The sequence below is a fragment of the Prinia subflava genome, chromosome 19 (genome assembly GCF_021018805.1).
Source record: "Prinia subflava isolate CZ2003 ecotype Zambia chromosome 19, Cam_Psub_1.2, whole genome shotgun sequence".
In the NCBI taxonomy this organism is placed as follows: domain Eukaryota; kingdom Metazoa; phylum Chordata; class Aves; order Passeriformes; family Cisticolidae; genus Prinia; species Prinia subflava.
The window spans coordinates 4,984,236-5,000,298 of record NC_086265.1 but is presented as its reverse complement, the minus strand read 5'-3'; the positions used below and the strand labels follow the sequence as shown (position 1 = coordinate 5,000,298).

Here is a 16,063-nt window from a genome sequence, read left to right as displayed (position 1 = left end):
AGTTTCACACTTGCCTGTGGAGCCATGGTGGCGTGTTGCACTCCTGCCGGGCAGTGGCAGCCAGGTGGGAGCAATGTGTTCCCCATCTTTTGTCTCCTCCTGGCACAGTGGACGGAACATGGATTTTAGAACAGCAATATCATTGTCCTCATCCACACATCCTTCATTCTGTGTCTTCAAGGTCATGCTACGTGTAAGATGAGTGCTGCCTTTTCCATTGACAGGGTTAGCATTTTTCCTATTTCATGTTTTTTTCACCAGTTTCTTGTTTCTTTCTGTGAGCATGTGGCTCACAGTCTGACTGTAACCCTAAAGCCTCACAGCAAACTCTTAACGCTGCCGTGGGTTTGGGCAGCCTCCCTGTCGTGGCGTGCACATCCTTCCATTGCTCCTGGTGAAAACAGGAGCAGGAAAAGAGGTCAAGGGAGAAAAAAGAAAAATATGTATTTCCAGCAAGCACTATGTGTCTCCTGTTATCTGAATTCTGTGCAAGCAGCGAGCTCTGATGGAGCCCCATGCCAGCTTGGAGATCACTGAAAACAAAATAAACATCTCTGCAGCATAGGCTGATACAGGCTCCCTTTAGAGCCTCAGGCACCTCCAATTAATCAAGCTGTCTGTGGAGGAAGGGCCTGTGAGGACCAGAGGATACCGCCAGAGCTCATGGGCTGATGAAGGGGTGGGCAGCAAGCAGGATTAAGGGTGAACAGACTGTGTGTTAGCCTGGTGTGCCATGCCTTTGGGTGAGTCTTGTGTGTATTGCAGCAAAGCCAGAGCTTTAATCCTGGTTTGCAGGATATATGAGCACCGTGGGACGGGGCTCAGCACTGTGCACGCATGTCTGATGAAGAGCCTTCCCTCCTTTCGTGAGAAAGGCTCTGAGAGAGCGCTCAGCTGCCTGGGCCTTGACAATAAATTGAGGGCTGACCAAGCCAAATGGCTTCTTGAAATGTCATGGAGTGAAACGTGGTACCCTGGAGCTGGGGTGTCTCTGCAGAGTGCTTCTGGTCAGCAGTGTGAGGAGTCACCTGTCCCCATTTCTGCTGAGCTCGTCGTGGCGAGTCCTTGGCATCAGCTGTTCACCTCACCACCAACACTGAATTCTGTGTATACTCAGCAGAGAGCAGCACCTTTAAGTGTCTTACAGGCAGGGGCTACACAGGATAAATGAAGAAGTAAAATCAAATTAAGAGGAATATTCTAGTAATGGGTAGTTAGGTCTTTTCCTCGAGTGCCAGCAGAGCTGGGTGCTGCCAGTCTGGGCCAGAAGCAATCTGTGCCCTGCAAGCGTTGGGAACAGCAGAGACATCCAGCCCAAAGCAGGCACAAGTTGTCAGGGTGAAGGCACCTGAAAGTGGTGCAGGTTTGTGGTGTAAGGAGGTGGCAGATGCTGTGTTTGTGTCTAGGAACAAATGGAAGCCGTTGCCTCCTTGTATTGCAGGGTCAAGAAAATGCCTTTGTCAAGGACTTTGTCAGTGCTGCAGAGGTGAGGAAGGAGATTGGTCATTTGTTTATCAACACAAATGAACTAGTTGTGTTTAAAAATAAAATTTTGGGAGTGTTTAAAACTACAATTTCAGGAATAAATTAATCTGTGGAGACTAGGTCCAGTGTCCAGGGAAACATGAAATGTTTTCAGACCGTATTTTTCTCAAAAACTGAAAAGAGATGCTTCTGTGCTGTGTACAAATGCAGAGCTATGTGCCTGAACCAATATGTCAAACTGTCATGTGGGAGATTTGGTGAAAAACATCTTGTCCTAAGGGAATAATTTTAAACACTATATGTAGGTTTGCTGCCTCATAAGGGATCATTACTCAAATCTATTCCCTCTTATGGTAGCTTGGCCTCTGCTTAACGGGCACAGAGTGAAGAGAAGCCCATTAACGCGTCCTTTAAGAGTGGTTATCAGATGGTAGAGGGGAAACAGATCTCTGATCAGGGAATACAGTGTTATTGGCCAAATCCTCGGATTCAGCCTTAACAAGATCAGTAGCAGTGCAGGGCGTTCACGCTTGGCTGGCCATCGAGGGCGGCGGCGGGGCCGTGCTGTGCCGGGCAGCCGGACCCTGGGCAGCTCAGGCTGTGTCACAGCGGTGAAGAAGTGTAAGGGATGAGCCCTGGGGCAAGGAGCCAGTCTGGGGATCTTCACCTCCTGTTTGTCACTTCAATCTCGAAGGAACGCTGAGATGTTGAGAGGAACCCACTCCCAACCAGACCCCTACCAGACTGTGTCTGTGTTCTCACTCCTGTGTCTCACTGCTTGCCGTCCTTTTGTTGGTGGTGATTTTGGCAAAAGTGAGAAGGATGGCATAAGCAGCACCTGAAGAGCAGCAGCAGCTCCTGGTGTCTCAGCATAACATCTGCAGTTGCCTTGGCTACACCAGCCCTCCCTCAATTAGCCTCCTCTCTGATGAGAAGATGCAAGCAAATGTGTGATAGCCGTGCAGGTGAACTCTTTTTTAATGGGATTACTTTACTTAAAAATTGGGACACCTTGGGATTTGCACAGTGCTCAGTGGTGTTGCCAGAGTAAAGAGAACATGTTTGTTTTTTTATAATGCATAAGAAGATGCTACACGACAAAAGAGGCTTTATATAGAGCAGCTTAACTGCTCAGGGTCTCACGAGAAAGGAAGAAGGAAGCTGGAGACACTGAAGGTGTGCACACGTGGTGTCCGCAGAGTAAAGTGCATGCCAGGGTCTAACCTCACTGGAGAAATGTGTTTTTCCTGAGCTGATATGGAAAAGCAGTGTGTAGTGTGTGTACTGAATTTTTTGTGGTGCAGAACTCCTGGTTCTCTGCCTGTGTCCCAGCTGCAGGCTCCAACGCTTCTGGCCAGGCTCCTGGGTTAGTCACCACGCTGCCATTAATGCTGTGTAAACAAACAAACAAACAAACAGCAACCTTTTCAAAGGCTGTGTGCCTTTGCAAAGTAGAGCAGAACGAAAGAGCAGCTTCCTAAATGTGCAAGGTCAGAGCAGAGGGCTGGGCCTGGAGGGAGGCTGGGGAGCCTGGCTGGCCGCTCTCCTCTCGCTGTTTGTCTGGGGCTGGAATGTGTTTGGCTGGGTAAAGCTTGGTCAGAAGCTCTTACCTGAAAGCAGACTGGCTCCTGAGACCACCACAGCATCACCAGCAGCAGTGGGGAAGGACACCATCATGGGGGAGCATTTTCCAGGCTTCTTTTGGTCTTTGGTCACTTCACTGCTTTGAGTTTCATGCCTTTCACATGAACATGGCATGAGTTTATATACGATGTTTGATTCTGTACCTCTGCTTCAGCATTTGCTGTTTCCAAGTGGCATGTGCTGTCCTTTGTGCAGGGTGGTTGTGCTTTTGTCAGCCCCGGGTTCTGTGTCATGTCCTTTGGTTTGGAGGGGAAGTCTCCACCCAGACCATCGCAGGATCTTGGGTGTGGAGGATGGCCCTTATTAGAAGTGTACTGCTTTTTTTAATAACACAAATTTCTTGCAGTAGTTGCTAATAGAAGCAGTTGTGCAGTTTAAGGATAATTTGAGAATTCCGTGCTTTCAGTGAGGTACTTCATGACTGACAATGATTTATCTGGAACTTGGCAGCTGTGAGGAAATGATGTGGTGACACCATCTTGCATTACCTGATTAATTTTAATGCTCTGAGTCACGTCCATCTCAGCTACCAGAACTGCTCTGGACCGTGGACAGTGGGGCTGGGAAGTGCCAGGACACTGTGGCTGTGATGGAGGAAGCAGAGAGGATGGCTGGTGGAACAGGTCTGCTGGGAAGGTGTTACTGTTCTGCACAAGCATCAGGCAGTATCTCATGCTTAAGAACATAATTCTCATCAGGTAGATCAGCACAGCTTAAAATTTTTGCTACAAAGGTTTTTTCCTGGAAAGCGTCATACCTTTGTCAAGATAGAAATACTGGAAAAAAGTAAATTGCACTGAAAATTTCCATCCAGACTGGCTTTGAAAATTCTTGTGCCAGTACTGGCTTTGCTGTGAGCTCTTTGTTTTAGACTGGAATATGTCATTTTCTGTGCTCACTAATGATAGACAGGAGAGCTGGAGCTTCCACAGTGGTGTCCCATGGTGAGCAAGGCTCGTGTGGACAGTGGCAGTCAGTATTGGCTTTGCAAACTGAGGCTCAGTTCCTGCTCACCACTTTTACTTGGCTTTTCCTCTCAAGCCAAGGAATCCTGTTCACCCATGTGGGACAGATTTTGCTTTGATTTCTTTATCAGTAGCTTGCTTATGAATTTTATCCACGGCAAATGACTTAGAAATAATTTGCTGATTTAAAAGCAAATAAGCCTAATTTTTTATTCTCTAATTGCATGTGGCACATGAACTTGTTCATGTAGTCATTGCTGAGGACCAGCTCTGTTTTAGGTGTTGGGATGCCTGCACAGCTGGTGCAGCAGAGCCCTGGCTCCAATGCCAGCCTGGGAATGTGCCACCCCTGCCTTGGTTTTGGAGTCCTCAGCTTTGGGGATTCCCCTGCAGCCCTTGCAGAAACACTGCTGGGACCCCTGGGCCCCTTGTGGCAGCAGTTCAGCTGTGGGACTCTTTCCTCTTTCTGTGCAGGAGAGGAAGAGAGCTGCTGTCACAAGGACTAATCTCGAGGCGCTGGCTCTTCCTGTGCCGAGCCCAGCATGTCCTGTGCAGTCAGGGAGACCTAAGAATAAAAACAGTGGGTACTGTGTGTCTTGTGAACAAATGCAAGTAAGGAAAACATTTCCTGTTCACAATTTTCTGCACAATCTCATCTGAGTTTTGAATATTTTGTAAATAAAAAATGCCTTAGGTATATTTGCATTCTGAACACTAAGTTAAAGTGAACACCTGATCAAATAGCAGTTATTTCAGGGAGTCTGGGGGTTTTGCCCTGTGATTTTCCCAAAGCTGTAGGACTCAGGGGTGACAGGAAGGAAGAGTAGAAACTCCGTGTGCTGGGAAGGGATCTGTGCCAACACCTCTTTGCCTGCCGGAACTTCGGGTATCACGCAGCAGCCTCTGCTCTGTGCTTCTGCTCAGCCCCTCAGTGCAGCCTATTTATCCAAACTGACTAAAAACGCCCAACACCAACTGCAGGGAGCTGGAATCCATTTGAGTGGAGATAGTGTGAGCACCTTTGCCCTGCTGCTGCTGGATCCTTGACTGGAGCAGCGCAGGAGGGTGTCCAGAGAAAAGCAAGCGTGGGGCCCGGCTGAGGTGTGCAGCAGAGCTCTGGGTGGATTTTGCACATTGCAGCACTAACACAGAGCAGGGCTGAGCAGGCAGCAGCACTGCTCTGGAGCCTGGTTCCTTCTCCCAGGGTTTATGGCATCACCTCCCCAGGTTCTTGGTAGTTCCTGTGTGGTGTTGTTACACTATTTTAGTTATGAGCATCTCGGACATCCTGTGATAATCAAGCATTAAAAGCCTTTTCCAGTTTAAACCAGGGACTTCCAGGCTAGTTTAGCAGTATTTTTTTTAATATCACTGTGATTATGTAGTAAACTGTTCAGTTCTGGTTTTTTATCTGGTATAGCAGGAGGTCCAGTGAAAGTAAAGTGAGTTGCCCCATGAAGTGTGGTACACCCACACTGCTTGGCTTTGTGGAACCAAGGAGAAAGGTGATGGGAGGAAAAGTCCTGAGATGTTAAACATTCACAGCTGGGTTTTGTCATCTTTGTCATGTTCCACCCATTTTAGCTCCTCTTCAAATTAACTGTAAAATCCAGAGGAAAAAGGCCCAGGGACATTGTTTAGGATGTTTCAGTTAAAGTCTTAACATTTCTGTGGTTAACAGAAACGAAGGATAGCTAAAGATTATACAAAGTCCTAAAATGAAAGAAATTTTAAGAAAAATATTATCATGGTGCTCTATTAAAAGAGGGGAAGAGAGAGACAGATGTTAGGGCTGACCACAAGGGCAGGGAGGGTTCGGGGCTGGTTTCCTGCTTGGAGGTGTTTCAGCATCCGTGTCAGCAGCGGAGGGTGTGCGGGGAAGGAAAATTCCCAATTGTGCTGCGGTCCAGGACACGCTCACAGGTCCCGGGTCCATCCCCGGCGTTCAGACATCTCCCTGGTTTCTCTCAGGTGGTTCTTCTGGCCTGGTGAACATCCAGCCACGGCATCTCACTTCGGGGTGGGGAGGGGGAGCCATCCCTGTGGCGGTGACTCGGTGGCGGTGACACCGCATCCTCCGAGCCGAGCCGGGGCGCGGCAGGCGGGGAGAGGGTGTCGCTGGCAGGCTGTGAGCTGAGGGGGTTGCTGCCACAAGCCTCCTAACCTCTCTCTGTGAACCCTTTCCAGCCCACGACCTTCCCCCGAGCAAGACCTCGGCGGCGGCGGCGCAGACGGGCACCCACCTGCAGTGCCTCTCGGTCCACTGCACGGACGACGTGGGCGAGGCGAAGGGCCGGACTGCGGTGCCGACGTGGAGGTCCCTGCACTCGGACATCTCCAACAGATTTGGGACTTTTGTGGCTGCCCTGACTTGAACAAAAGAAAAAAAGTTTTTTTTTTTTTTTTTCTTTTTTTTTCTTTTTTTTTTTTTTTTAAATTTCAAAGGGCCGCTACTGCTAGGTGGACTATTTTTCTAGGTTGGTACCTGCTTAGTGGCATATGGACTGGAAAGGGTTAATTTAAAGTAAACCTCAACTTTTTTTTAATCTTCTGCCACAGTATGTTACCAGTGTTAACCCTTCTGCAGTTAGCACACTTTTGCTTAAGATTTTCCTGCTAGACCACTTTTTCCCATTATTCTGTAACCTTGGCATACATTTATAGATGAGGCCTTTTCCTTTTTCATCTCAGTGTGTGTCCAAGTCACGTATGTCATAATAAGACAAAAATTCTCCTCTTCCTCCTCCTCCTTTTTTTTCCTCATTTGCCTTGTTTTACCTTTTTTTGTTTTGTTTTGTTTTGCTTTGTTCAGTGCTTATTAGGATGGTGATCCTGAGGAGCAGCAGTTCAGGAATAAACACCAGTGAAAGCAAAATGGTCAGCATTAAATTGTATATTATAGTGACACCCAGCCTTTGCCAGTCTCATACAAACCAAGCAGTTGATGCTCTGTTGAATGTTCAGGCATGGACCTGCCCTTTCCTGAGAGAATGAGGCTCTGCTATTAAAAAAGGTTTTTGCTCTGTGCCTCCTGGTGAGGCCAGGATGCTCCTTCCTCTGTGTACCTGGCATAGCCCTGGGATGGAGCTCTGTCATGAATGGGCTGGTTCAGGCACAGCAGGGAAGGCATGGAGAGGTTTTTCTAAATAAGTCTAATATTCATTATCTCCTCCTCCAAAGGCCCAGGCTCCATTTTGCTTGCCTGGGCGTGGTGGTGCTTCTGCAATTCCCACTTTATTGATACTGGAGAAGAAAATCCCCTGCACCCTTCCCATTTTTTTCCCATTTCAAACTGCAGAAAGATGCTGTTGATTGGCAGCAGGTCCAGTGTCCCCTGCACTTGCCTAGGGGTGCCCCAACCCCTGCCACATCAGGTCCCAGTGCAGTGGCAGGGGTTAGGGACAGCCCAGGTTGGAAGATGCAGGTGGCTGTGTGCCCAGGGGTGACATTTCCTAATCTGCCAGGGCAGGGAGACCTGATGTCAGAATCCCCCAAGCTCATTCAAGGCCCCGTTCCTGCCACGCACCGAAGAACAGCGTTGCTGGATGCACACAATAAAAGGAAAGCCATACTTTCCTGCTCGGGCTAGATAATGCTCATTCGAGACGAAAGTTGGAAGCAAACCAGATAAACCCACGACTGACATGATGGGCTGATTCTCCAGTGGTTTTATGTCCATTATTTGTGTGTCCCTGCGCTCAGGACTGGCCCCGTCCTGCCCCACGCCTGCAGCTCACCTCCCACAGCTCCTGGAGCTCAGGAACAGCACTGGAGGGTTTGGTTTTGGTTGTGAAATAAAGCTTGGCCTCTCTAGGGTTATTTATTCATGATTTCACAAGTGTGTCCCTGCTGAAGGGACAGAGTTGAAGACTGCTTTATATTTTATCTTTGATGATTGTGCTGGGTCTTTAATTATTTTGACGTAATATTCTTGGTAGACACCAACGGAGAGGAAATTCTGCCTAAAAAGCCAAGGGTGGTCTGGAATCCTCACTCTCAGTCGTATGTGGCTTCAGAGAGACTCGCAGTGTTTGGAAATGTGATTTGAATGTGCTCTTATTAACCATGCATGGATTGATTTATGGGTCTGGTCAATGAATTGACTTTGGATAAATTTGGATAGTTTTTAATCTTGGTTTTCAATATTATTTTACTTTGTATTAAAGCTGGAGCTTCCACGAGGATGAGGATTTTTGCCCATCCTGGAGCAACTGGCTGTGGAGCTGCCTCACACCCACTTGGTTTGGATCAAAAAGCTGGGATGGTTTGTTACTTCTGTCAGGGTGTGCAACCAGGAGCTGCAATAAAATGTCACCGTCCCCAGTCAAGCATCTCCTAGTAATCACTGTCAGCCCCCTTCTGGAAGGTGCCTCTTTGCCTGTGATTCCTGTTTGATTAAAATCTGTTTGATTTTAAATCCTGTCAGCAGAGCAGGGGTGTTCTGTGCTTGCCAGAGCATGTGTGCTGCTGTGGGGGGCTGTCTGCAGCAGGGGGCCCGGGGGTGACACTGGTACAGAACTGCATTCCGTCACTTAGGGCAGAAAATTTCGGCCAAGTTCATGGTCTGGTGGCATTCCTGCTCAGAGTGCAGCCCCTTGCCTTGTGCTTTGTTTTTAGTTTTTCCTGGTGCACTGAAGAGAACAGGTTTTTCAGGCTTCCTGAGGTCAGGGATGCACACCCTGTGCCACGGAAGGAACCTGTCAGGGTACACCGAGTTCAGATGCTTTTAAAGAGAAATCCCCGTTTGAGTGGAGCTGTGGTGGCTTGGTCTCACCACCCAGTTCTGCTGGCTCATTCTCAGCAGCTTGTGCTTCTCTCCTGGAGTGTTCTCATCCACTTGGAACTTTCTCACTTATGGAAATGCAGAGGCTCAGCAGTTCCTTTAACATCAGTGGAACCCTGTGAGATGAGGAGGCCGGGGTGTCCTGGGGGCTGTGTCTGCAGGTGCTGAGCTCTGGCACGTGGCTGTCGTGGTGGCACTTGGCCACCCCTGGCTCTGCTCTGGGCAGTGGATGCAGTGCAGGGTAGGGACTGCCAGGGAGTGAGGAGTTAAGGCAGTGCCTGGCTGTGTGCTGGGCTGAGGAGTTTCACTGAATCATACACACAGTCCTGGCTGACCTCCTGTCTGTTTGATCTTGATTGAGCGAGCTCTGCTTGAGGCAGCTGTTAGCCAGGACCAACCAAACCTGCTCTTTTAGGGTTTTGTTGCTTTTAGCCAAAGATCAGAACAGAAACTCTACATTCTGACCAGGACAGACACCATGTCCTGCCCATCATCTGGGATGTGGTCCTGACAGCACATACAGAAGGCTCAAGCTTTGTCACAGAGCTGGTGGTACCTGCAGTAATTTCACTGTACCCATTTTCTCCATTAATTTTACACTGAATGCACTGATCAGTTTTTTCTAACGTGTGAAGTGTCAGCATGGCCTGACATGGTAAGAATGGAAATTATGTCATTTTCTGAATAATTATATTGCAACTGAAAGATGTTTGGGAACTGTAGGTAAAAGCCAGTTGTGGAAGAGGTAAGTTGCACTCTTGTGGAGAGGGAAACTGAGGCACAGACAGCAGTGGGAGACTGAGGGAACAGTGGCAGGGCTGAGCTGCACTGAGATCTGACCTCTGCTTGTTGTGGAGCCCCATGGCCAAGGCACAGTCCCTTCAGGGGCTCAGTTGGGTCAGCAGGGGGAGAATTTTATCAGATACATGTTCCCCAAATGCCTGGGAGCCACCTCCCGCCTGTGTGTCCTGCATGGCTTCCAGATGGGGGACAGTTGTATGAGAAGCCAAAGACCAGGGGTATGATGCACAATCTGCTCTGGGTTGTGAACAACAGCTCAAATGTGGCTTTGCCTCTTGCCGTGGGGATTCTCCCTGGCCAGCCTGGCGCCTCAGGCTCCCACACAGCCCCAGGGCTGGGTCGGGGGAGCCAGGACATCCCCCATCCCCTGGCCCTATGCCCTGGCTCCCTCTGTTTTTCCTAAAAGAAACCCTGTGCTTAGTCTGCAAGTTACAATGTTGTAGCAAACTGAGCAAAATTTCCCTTGCATTTCAATGGGGAGGAGTGATCAAATACCTCTTTGCCAAAAAAGGACAGAATAGGCCTCATTTATTTGATACTCTTGCAAATTTTCTCCAGATCACATTCTCTTGGGGTTTGTTGCTCTCTGCTGTTTGAACATCAGTAAGGGGCTTTAGGCTTGTTGCTTAGTTAAGGTTTTCACAGTGCCTGAGGGTGGAAGGGGAGAGGCATCAGAATTCTGTCACCTGGATCACCTGCGGAGTTTGCAGGTCCTGTGGTCACTCTGGGGCTGGCTGGCCCTTGGGAACCTGGGATTGGGACTGGACTTCCAGGCACCACCAATAAGGCAAAAAGTTCCAGTTTTGGGAGGTGGAAGGGTTGAGGTGAGCACAGCAGTGGAGGGCACTGGGAGGGTGGAGGGGCAATACAAACCAAACTGGTACATTTGACTTATTTTTGTTAAGCTGCAGTGTAAGGTTTTGTCAGCTACTGGATTCACAGCTGTTCAAGGGATGGTGTGTAAGAGCATAACCCATTTTTATAGAATTGTTTCTTCTTTAATGCTTAAGGCTAATGGAGGAAATAGTCTAATTTTGTCTTAGAAATTCTCTATTAAAATTGTTGCTTTGAGTCCATCCACTCATAGGTTCTGACTGATGAAACTGCAGGTTCTGATATCCGGCAGTTATAACTTTATCTCTATTCACTACCCAAGAATATTACAGCTTTAAAACAGCCTTAAGCAAAAGGATGTTATTTCTTTGTACTAAATTTGGTTCATGGAAAAGAAAAAAAAGAAACCTCAAAACACTGGTAATCCGTACTGCATTAGCAAACTCTTCTGAAAAATGTTATTGCACATGTAAAATATGAAAACTTGACTCTGCTGTGTGTTAGGCAATCCTGTAATCTTTTTTTTTTTCTTTTTTTTTTTTTTTTTTTAATTCTTGTTAAGTTCATTTCCTAAATGCTTGGTTGGAAGACTGTGACGATAGCTCATGAAATTGAGTGTTATTTTTCTTTCTTTTTTTTTTTAAATATGTAAAGTGCAGTCTTCTGTATTCCTGCATATTGTACATATCTGTATATGTTTTACTGAGCAACTAAATAACAATAAATATGATGTTAATGGTGGCTACTCTATATTTCATACCAGGTTTGCTGATTTTTTTAGTGAATCCTTTCTCCCAAGCGTGTGAAGAAGTGAACTGATACTGTTCATATTCAGGTAAGCTCTGGGCCTTAGGATGGTACAAATTTGCCCATGATCTGGGGAAATCCTCACCCACACGTGGCTCCCTGGGGCTCCTGGGAGCTTTGGGGTGCACTTTGCTTTGCTGAATCCTCTGCCATCAGTGGTGACCCTCTGCCCAGCAGGATTGGTGGGGTTTAAGTTTTACTTCTTTTTGATCCCGAGGGAGGAAGGGAGGCAGTGTTGGTGGCAGCTGTGCAGTCCCTGCCCTGCAGGGAAGCCCATGGAAGGTGAGACCTTCCCCTGTGCCCAGGCAGTTCCCCTGTGAGACTGAGGACTGGTTGGGCAGCAAAAGCTTCGTGTGCTCCTCATTCCCTCTGGTGACCACCCCCAGCCTGTCCTCAGAGGCACTGCAGGTGTCCTGTCTGGTCACTGAGGTTTTTGGTACCCTCTTGGCTGCTGGGTGGTGATGTCAGTGCAGCTCTGCCCAGGTGCTGCCGTGGGATTCTTGGGGCTGTGCTGCTCTCTGTGTGCCCTCTCTCTGTGGCAGCATCTCTTTCTCCTCATCAGTGGAGCTTCTCCAGAGGGGCTGGACCATGCCTGGAGCTGCTGGGCAGAGGGAACAGCCCCCAGGGCAGCTCCCCAAGCCCCAGCCCTGCACAGCGCTGCTCCTGCTTTGTCCTAGTTGTTCAGTAAAACTGACCACGAGCTCTGTTAATGGTTGGATTCACACGGCTCCTCCAGCACACGAGGCCATTTCTTGGCTCCCAGATCTCCCACTGTGCAAAGGCTCCTTTGCTTCTGCCAGCAGCTGGAGCAGCCCCTCCTGCTCCAGCAACGCTCCGCCCAAAGCTCCTGCTTCCAAAAAGGCAGCAGGAGCTCACTGTTCACTGCACATCACATTAACAGATGAAAATCAACTGACTGGTCTTTGATTTCTGCTCGTGACACTGGCTTTACTTGTCACCTGGTAATGTCACCTCTGCTGATGCTGGCAGGGTGCCTGCCTATCCCAGACACTCGCCTTCATCCCAGGGCACTGTGCTCAGAGGCTCACCCGGCCTGTGTCAGTGTTGAGCATGGATTATAGTTTATTAAGTAAAGAAAAGCAAGTGGTTGGTCCTGGAACTTTTACAGTTCTTGCTCTCCTAATAGTTTCCTGTGGCCTGTGACTGTGCTGAGAGTTGAAATCTGTCTGTAGCTGCACCACTTTGCCCAAGCCATTTAACTGATTTAATTGCATCCTTTGAGTTACTTTCTGCATGAGGCTTTGCAATGCCTGTCACGGAGGAGACTCTGTAAATATGTATTGTATGTTCAGTCAGGAATCCATCAGCAGGGCAGATGGATCCCGTGTGCTGAGATCTGCTCTGGCCCTCTGTGGCCACCACTGTGGCTGTTGGACAGCTCTGCCCCTGCAGTGCCAGCCAACATTGCTGCTGTGCTGGTTGGGGGCTCCTCTGTGGGATTCCAGAGTCCTTTAAACCCCCTTTTCCCCAGTTCTTTGGGTGAGCTGCTTCCAGATCACTGCTGGTGCTATGAGAGTACAGCAGAAGGCATCTCTCTCCATAAAAACCAAGGTAAATAAACAGCAGAATGAAAGTTTGGGTCAATGGCATCCTTCTGACTGAGAAAGTTGTTAGAAAATAGAATTATAATGGATTTCTTTTAATACTGAGTATTTCCAAAAGTCCCTAGGTCATATGCCTGAAATGGTTGCTCTCCTGTCTAGGGACCAGTTTGTAGCACCCCAGCAGTTTCAGCATTATGGCCAATAACATAATTTATATTTTGCTTGTAAAATGTTTAAAAACTCTCTACTCAGGTGAGCTCTGTAAGGCTGTGCCTAGAAGGGCAGAGGATGGAGGTGATGCCTCTTCAAAGCTCTCCTTTCTGAGAGTTCATTAATGACAGTGCAGGAAGTGGAGGTGGCAAGACCTGAAGAAAATCATTTAGGTCACCTTTGGTTTATTAGTGCAGGGTTGTTCCCTGTTTCCCAATACCCAGAGCTCTGACCAGCACAACCAAAATGGACAGAGCAGTGGGGGCCTTAATCTTTTAGTGAAAAAGAATAAAAGCAACCAACCAAACATCCCTTTACTCCAGCTGTGGAGTGGGGATGATGTTCAAGGTGATGGAAGGGGATCCCTGGCTGCTTTTTTCCAGCACTGGCAGGTGGCAGTTTGGGCTAATTTGCCAAACTTTGGTTTTGGGCTGCTTATCCCGGGTGGGAGGTGGCAGGGGTGCTCTGACAGGACCTTGAGGTCCCTGTTCTTGGGGCAGCATGTGGTGGGATATGGGAGGCGGGGTCTCTCCTTTGCGTTCTCACTTGGCCTTGGACACGTGTCACCACGTCACCATTGCTGAGCATTGCTATTTCCTTTTGGATCCTGCTTGTGTCACACCTGTGGAACAAGGAACAGAGGAGGAGCCCTGGTGAATGGTTGCTGTGTCCTCTTAGGGGTTTCTGTTAGCAGCCCACAGACAAAGGAGCTGTTGAATTGTCACCCTAAATGCGATATTGAAACACTCATTTCTGCCTTCATCTCGAAGGAGGCTGAGAAGTTTGATGCTATGAGGGCTCATGTTCTGCCAAAACATCCTCCTGCTTTGGGGTTAACCGATGGAGAATATTCAGGGCTGAGCTTCAGGAGGTGGGAACTTTTCTCAATTTCCTTTTATCCTCTGCAAAATGCCCCTGTCTCCCTTCCCCCTTTCTTCCCCCCACCCCCTTTTCTCTTTATAAAGCTGGAATTCTTCCAGACTCTGCTCTGGGCTTGCAAGAAAACTTTACTGTGTAAATTTGCTCTTTGTGTTGGGAGTCCTTTGTTTAAACAGCATTGTGAGCTTGCTGGGGAGGGATGGAAAGAGGGGGAGCTGGGAGGAAGAATTTGAAAAGCCCTGACCCCTGATGAATAAAATCCAGCACATTAACACATTCTTCAATAAATTCATGATTGCAGATAAGGTGGGAGTCCCCAGGGCCGGGCTTTTCATTAACCCCCTGCTGACTAACCCAAACAGACGGAGTGTTTTGTCAGCGCTAGGACAAGCAGAGCCCTTTTGTGGTGGAGGGGCCGGGTGAGCATGGGGAGCGCTCCTCCAGGAAGCCAGGTTACAAAATGGGACTCTATTTCAGAACAAACTCCTTTTGGTTAGTTTGATGAGATTACAGAAGGGAAAAGGCTTTAACAAGGGGCTTATTGAAGCTAAGTAACTGTTCTGAATACAGTGAGGACCAGGGCAGAAAACATATGATTCCCAAGTAAACAGGCTCCTCGACAGTATGGCTGAAACAACAAAACTGGACACGGTCTGTGTGATTCTCCTGAGGCATGAGGGAATGCTTGGAGACACAAAACTGTGTGGGAGCCCTGCAATAACCTGTGCACAGCACCCAGCACAGCAGGGCACTGCTGGCCAGGGCTGCTGGGCTCCGTGTTCTGCTGTGCTGGGCTGGAGAGTGGCTTGGAGAGACACGTGCACCACGTCCACACTGAGAGCTGTGCCTTGTCCAAGGCTGCAGCCTTTGAAACTTTATTTGTTCCTCTGGTGGAAAAGTCACCTCCAGGAAATATTTTGCTTCTGAGGAAACCTACCCCCCAGAATGCTTCCCTCCCACATTAGGGAGGTTTTCTGGGTTGTTTGTTAGAATACCTACATTTTTGAATGATCTGATTTCTGTGCCTTGTGTTCTCAAGTCTTGGTCAGCCAAGCAGATCAGAGTATCACTCAGCCCAAAGAAAAGTTTTTTGGGATGAAACGCAGAAAAATCCTGAATTGTCTCAGGTTCCTGCTGCCTGGCAGTGATGATGCTTGTGCTTTTCCCATTCTGCCCACCCTCTCAGGAGGTAACAGCTTGTGGTGGACTCCAAGCTTTTCACAGAGCAGCTCCTGCCCAGGTGCAGTGAATCCTGTCCTTTGGGACCCAGGTACTCCCGCACAGGACGCTGCACACGTGCACCCAAAACCCAAAAACACATGTACATCCCTCCTGCAGACATGCACATCCCACTGGGGCTGGGGGCAGCATCAGCCCAACCTTCTTTCCTTACTGTGTTTTTGGTATTTTTGCATTTATCTGCAAGATACGATTTCAGATTATTTCCCATTGCTGCTAACAGAAGCAGCATTAACATTTTGTTAATGTCCATGGAAAGAAGTTCCTCTCTTTTAGGGGAACTGAAGTGTTCAAGCTGGCTGCTCCACCAGCATTGCATCTTCTCTCCTAAATGCAAGGGTAGGTGCTGGGTTTGATGCCTCAGAACGTGACTGGTGCAGCCTCCACTCTGTGCTGAGCCCCTGGCCTGGTCTGCCAGCAGCTCTGTGGTGATACTGGGGAAGTGGTTGACAACTTAAGCCTGCAATCCCTTGTAAACAAACACTGTGTCTGCCCTGGCTTTCTCTCCCAGCAGCAAATATGGCAGGGGTTCCTTTGCAGTCTGTGTGAAACTATTTACATTTCCGATGTTAATAAAGATAGAGAAATACTGTATTTGTATTAAAATCATCTCAATTCACGGACCCTCAATGTCCCTTGATGCAGTGAGATGGAACACCTTCAGTTTCCTTAATTAATGGCCCACACCCTCATCTTCAAGAACTCTCTGTGCCTGGCTCAATGCTGTGCATGGGTTTTGGCCTGAAATAACCCCAGTGGAATAACCTCTAACCCCTGGAATAACCCCTAACCCTAAACCATGTGCAAACAGCCTCCAAAACATGCTGGCCTTATAAGCTTCATACTCCTTA

The 16,063-nt window shown here is 48.3% G+C and overlaps 1 protein-coding gene across 1 annotated transcript in view; it reads left to right on the top strand.

Moving 5' to 3' along the window:
* Nucleotides 1-11,269, top strand: part of MN1 (MN1 proto-oncogene, transcriptional regulator) — a 34,554-nt gene extending 23,285 nt beyond the window's left edge. The window contains exon 2 of the mRNA XM_063416395.1: nt 6,282-11,269. Coding sequence (XP_063272465.1) covers nt 6,282-6,469 — 188 coding nt within the window. The 3' untranslated portion in view covers nt 6,470-11,269. The remainder of the gene's footprint in view (nt 1-6,281) is intronic.
* The last annotated feature ends 4,794 nt before the right edge of the window (nt 11,270-16,063 follow it).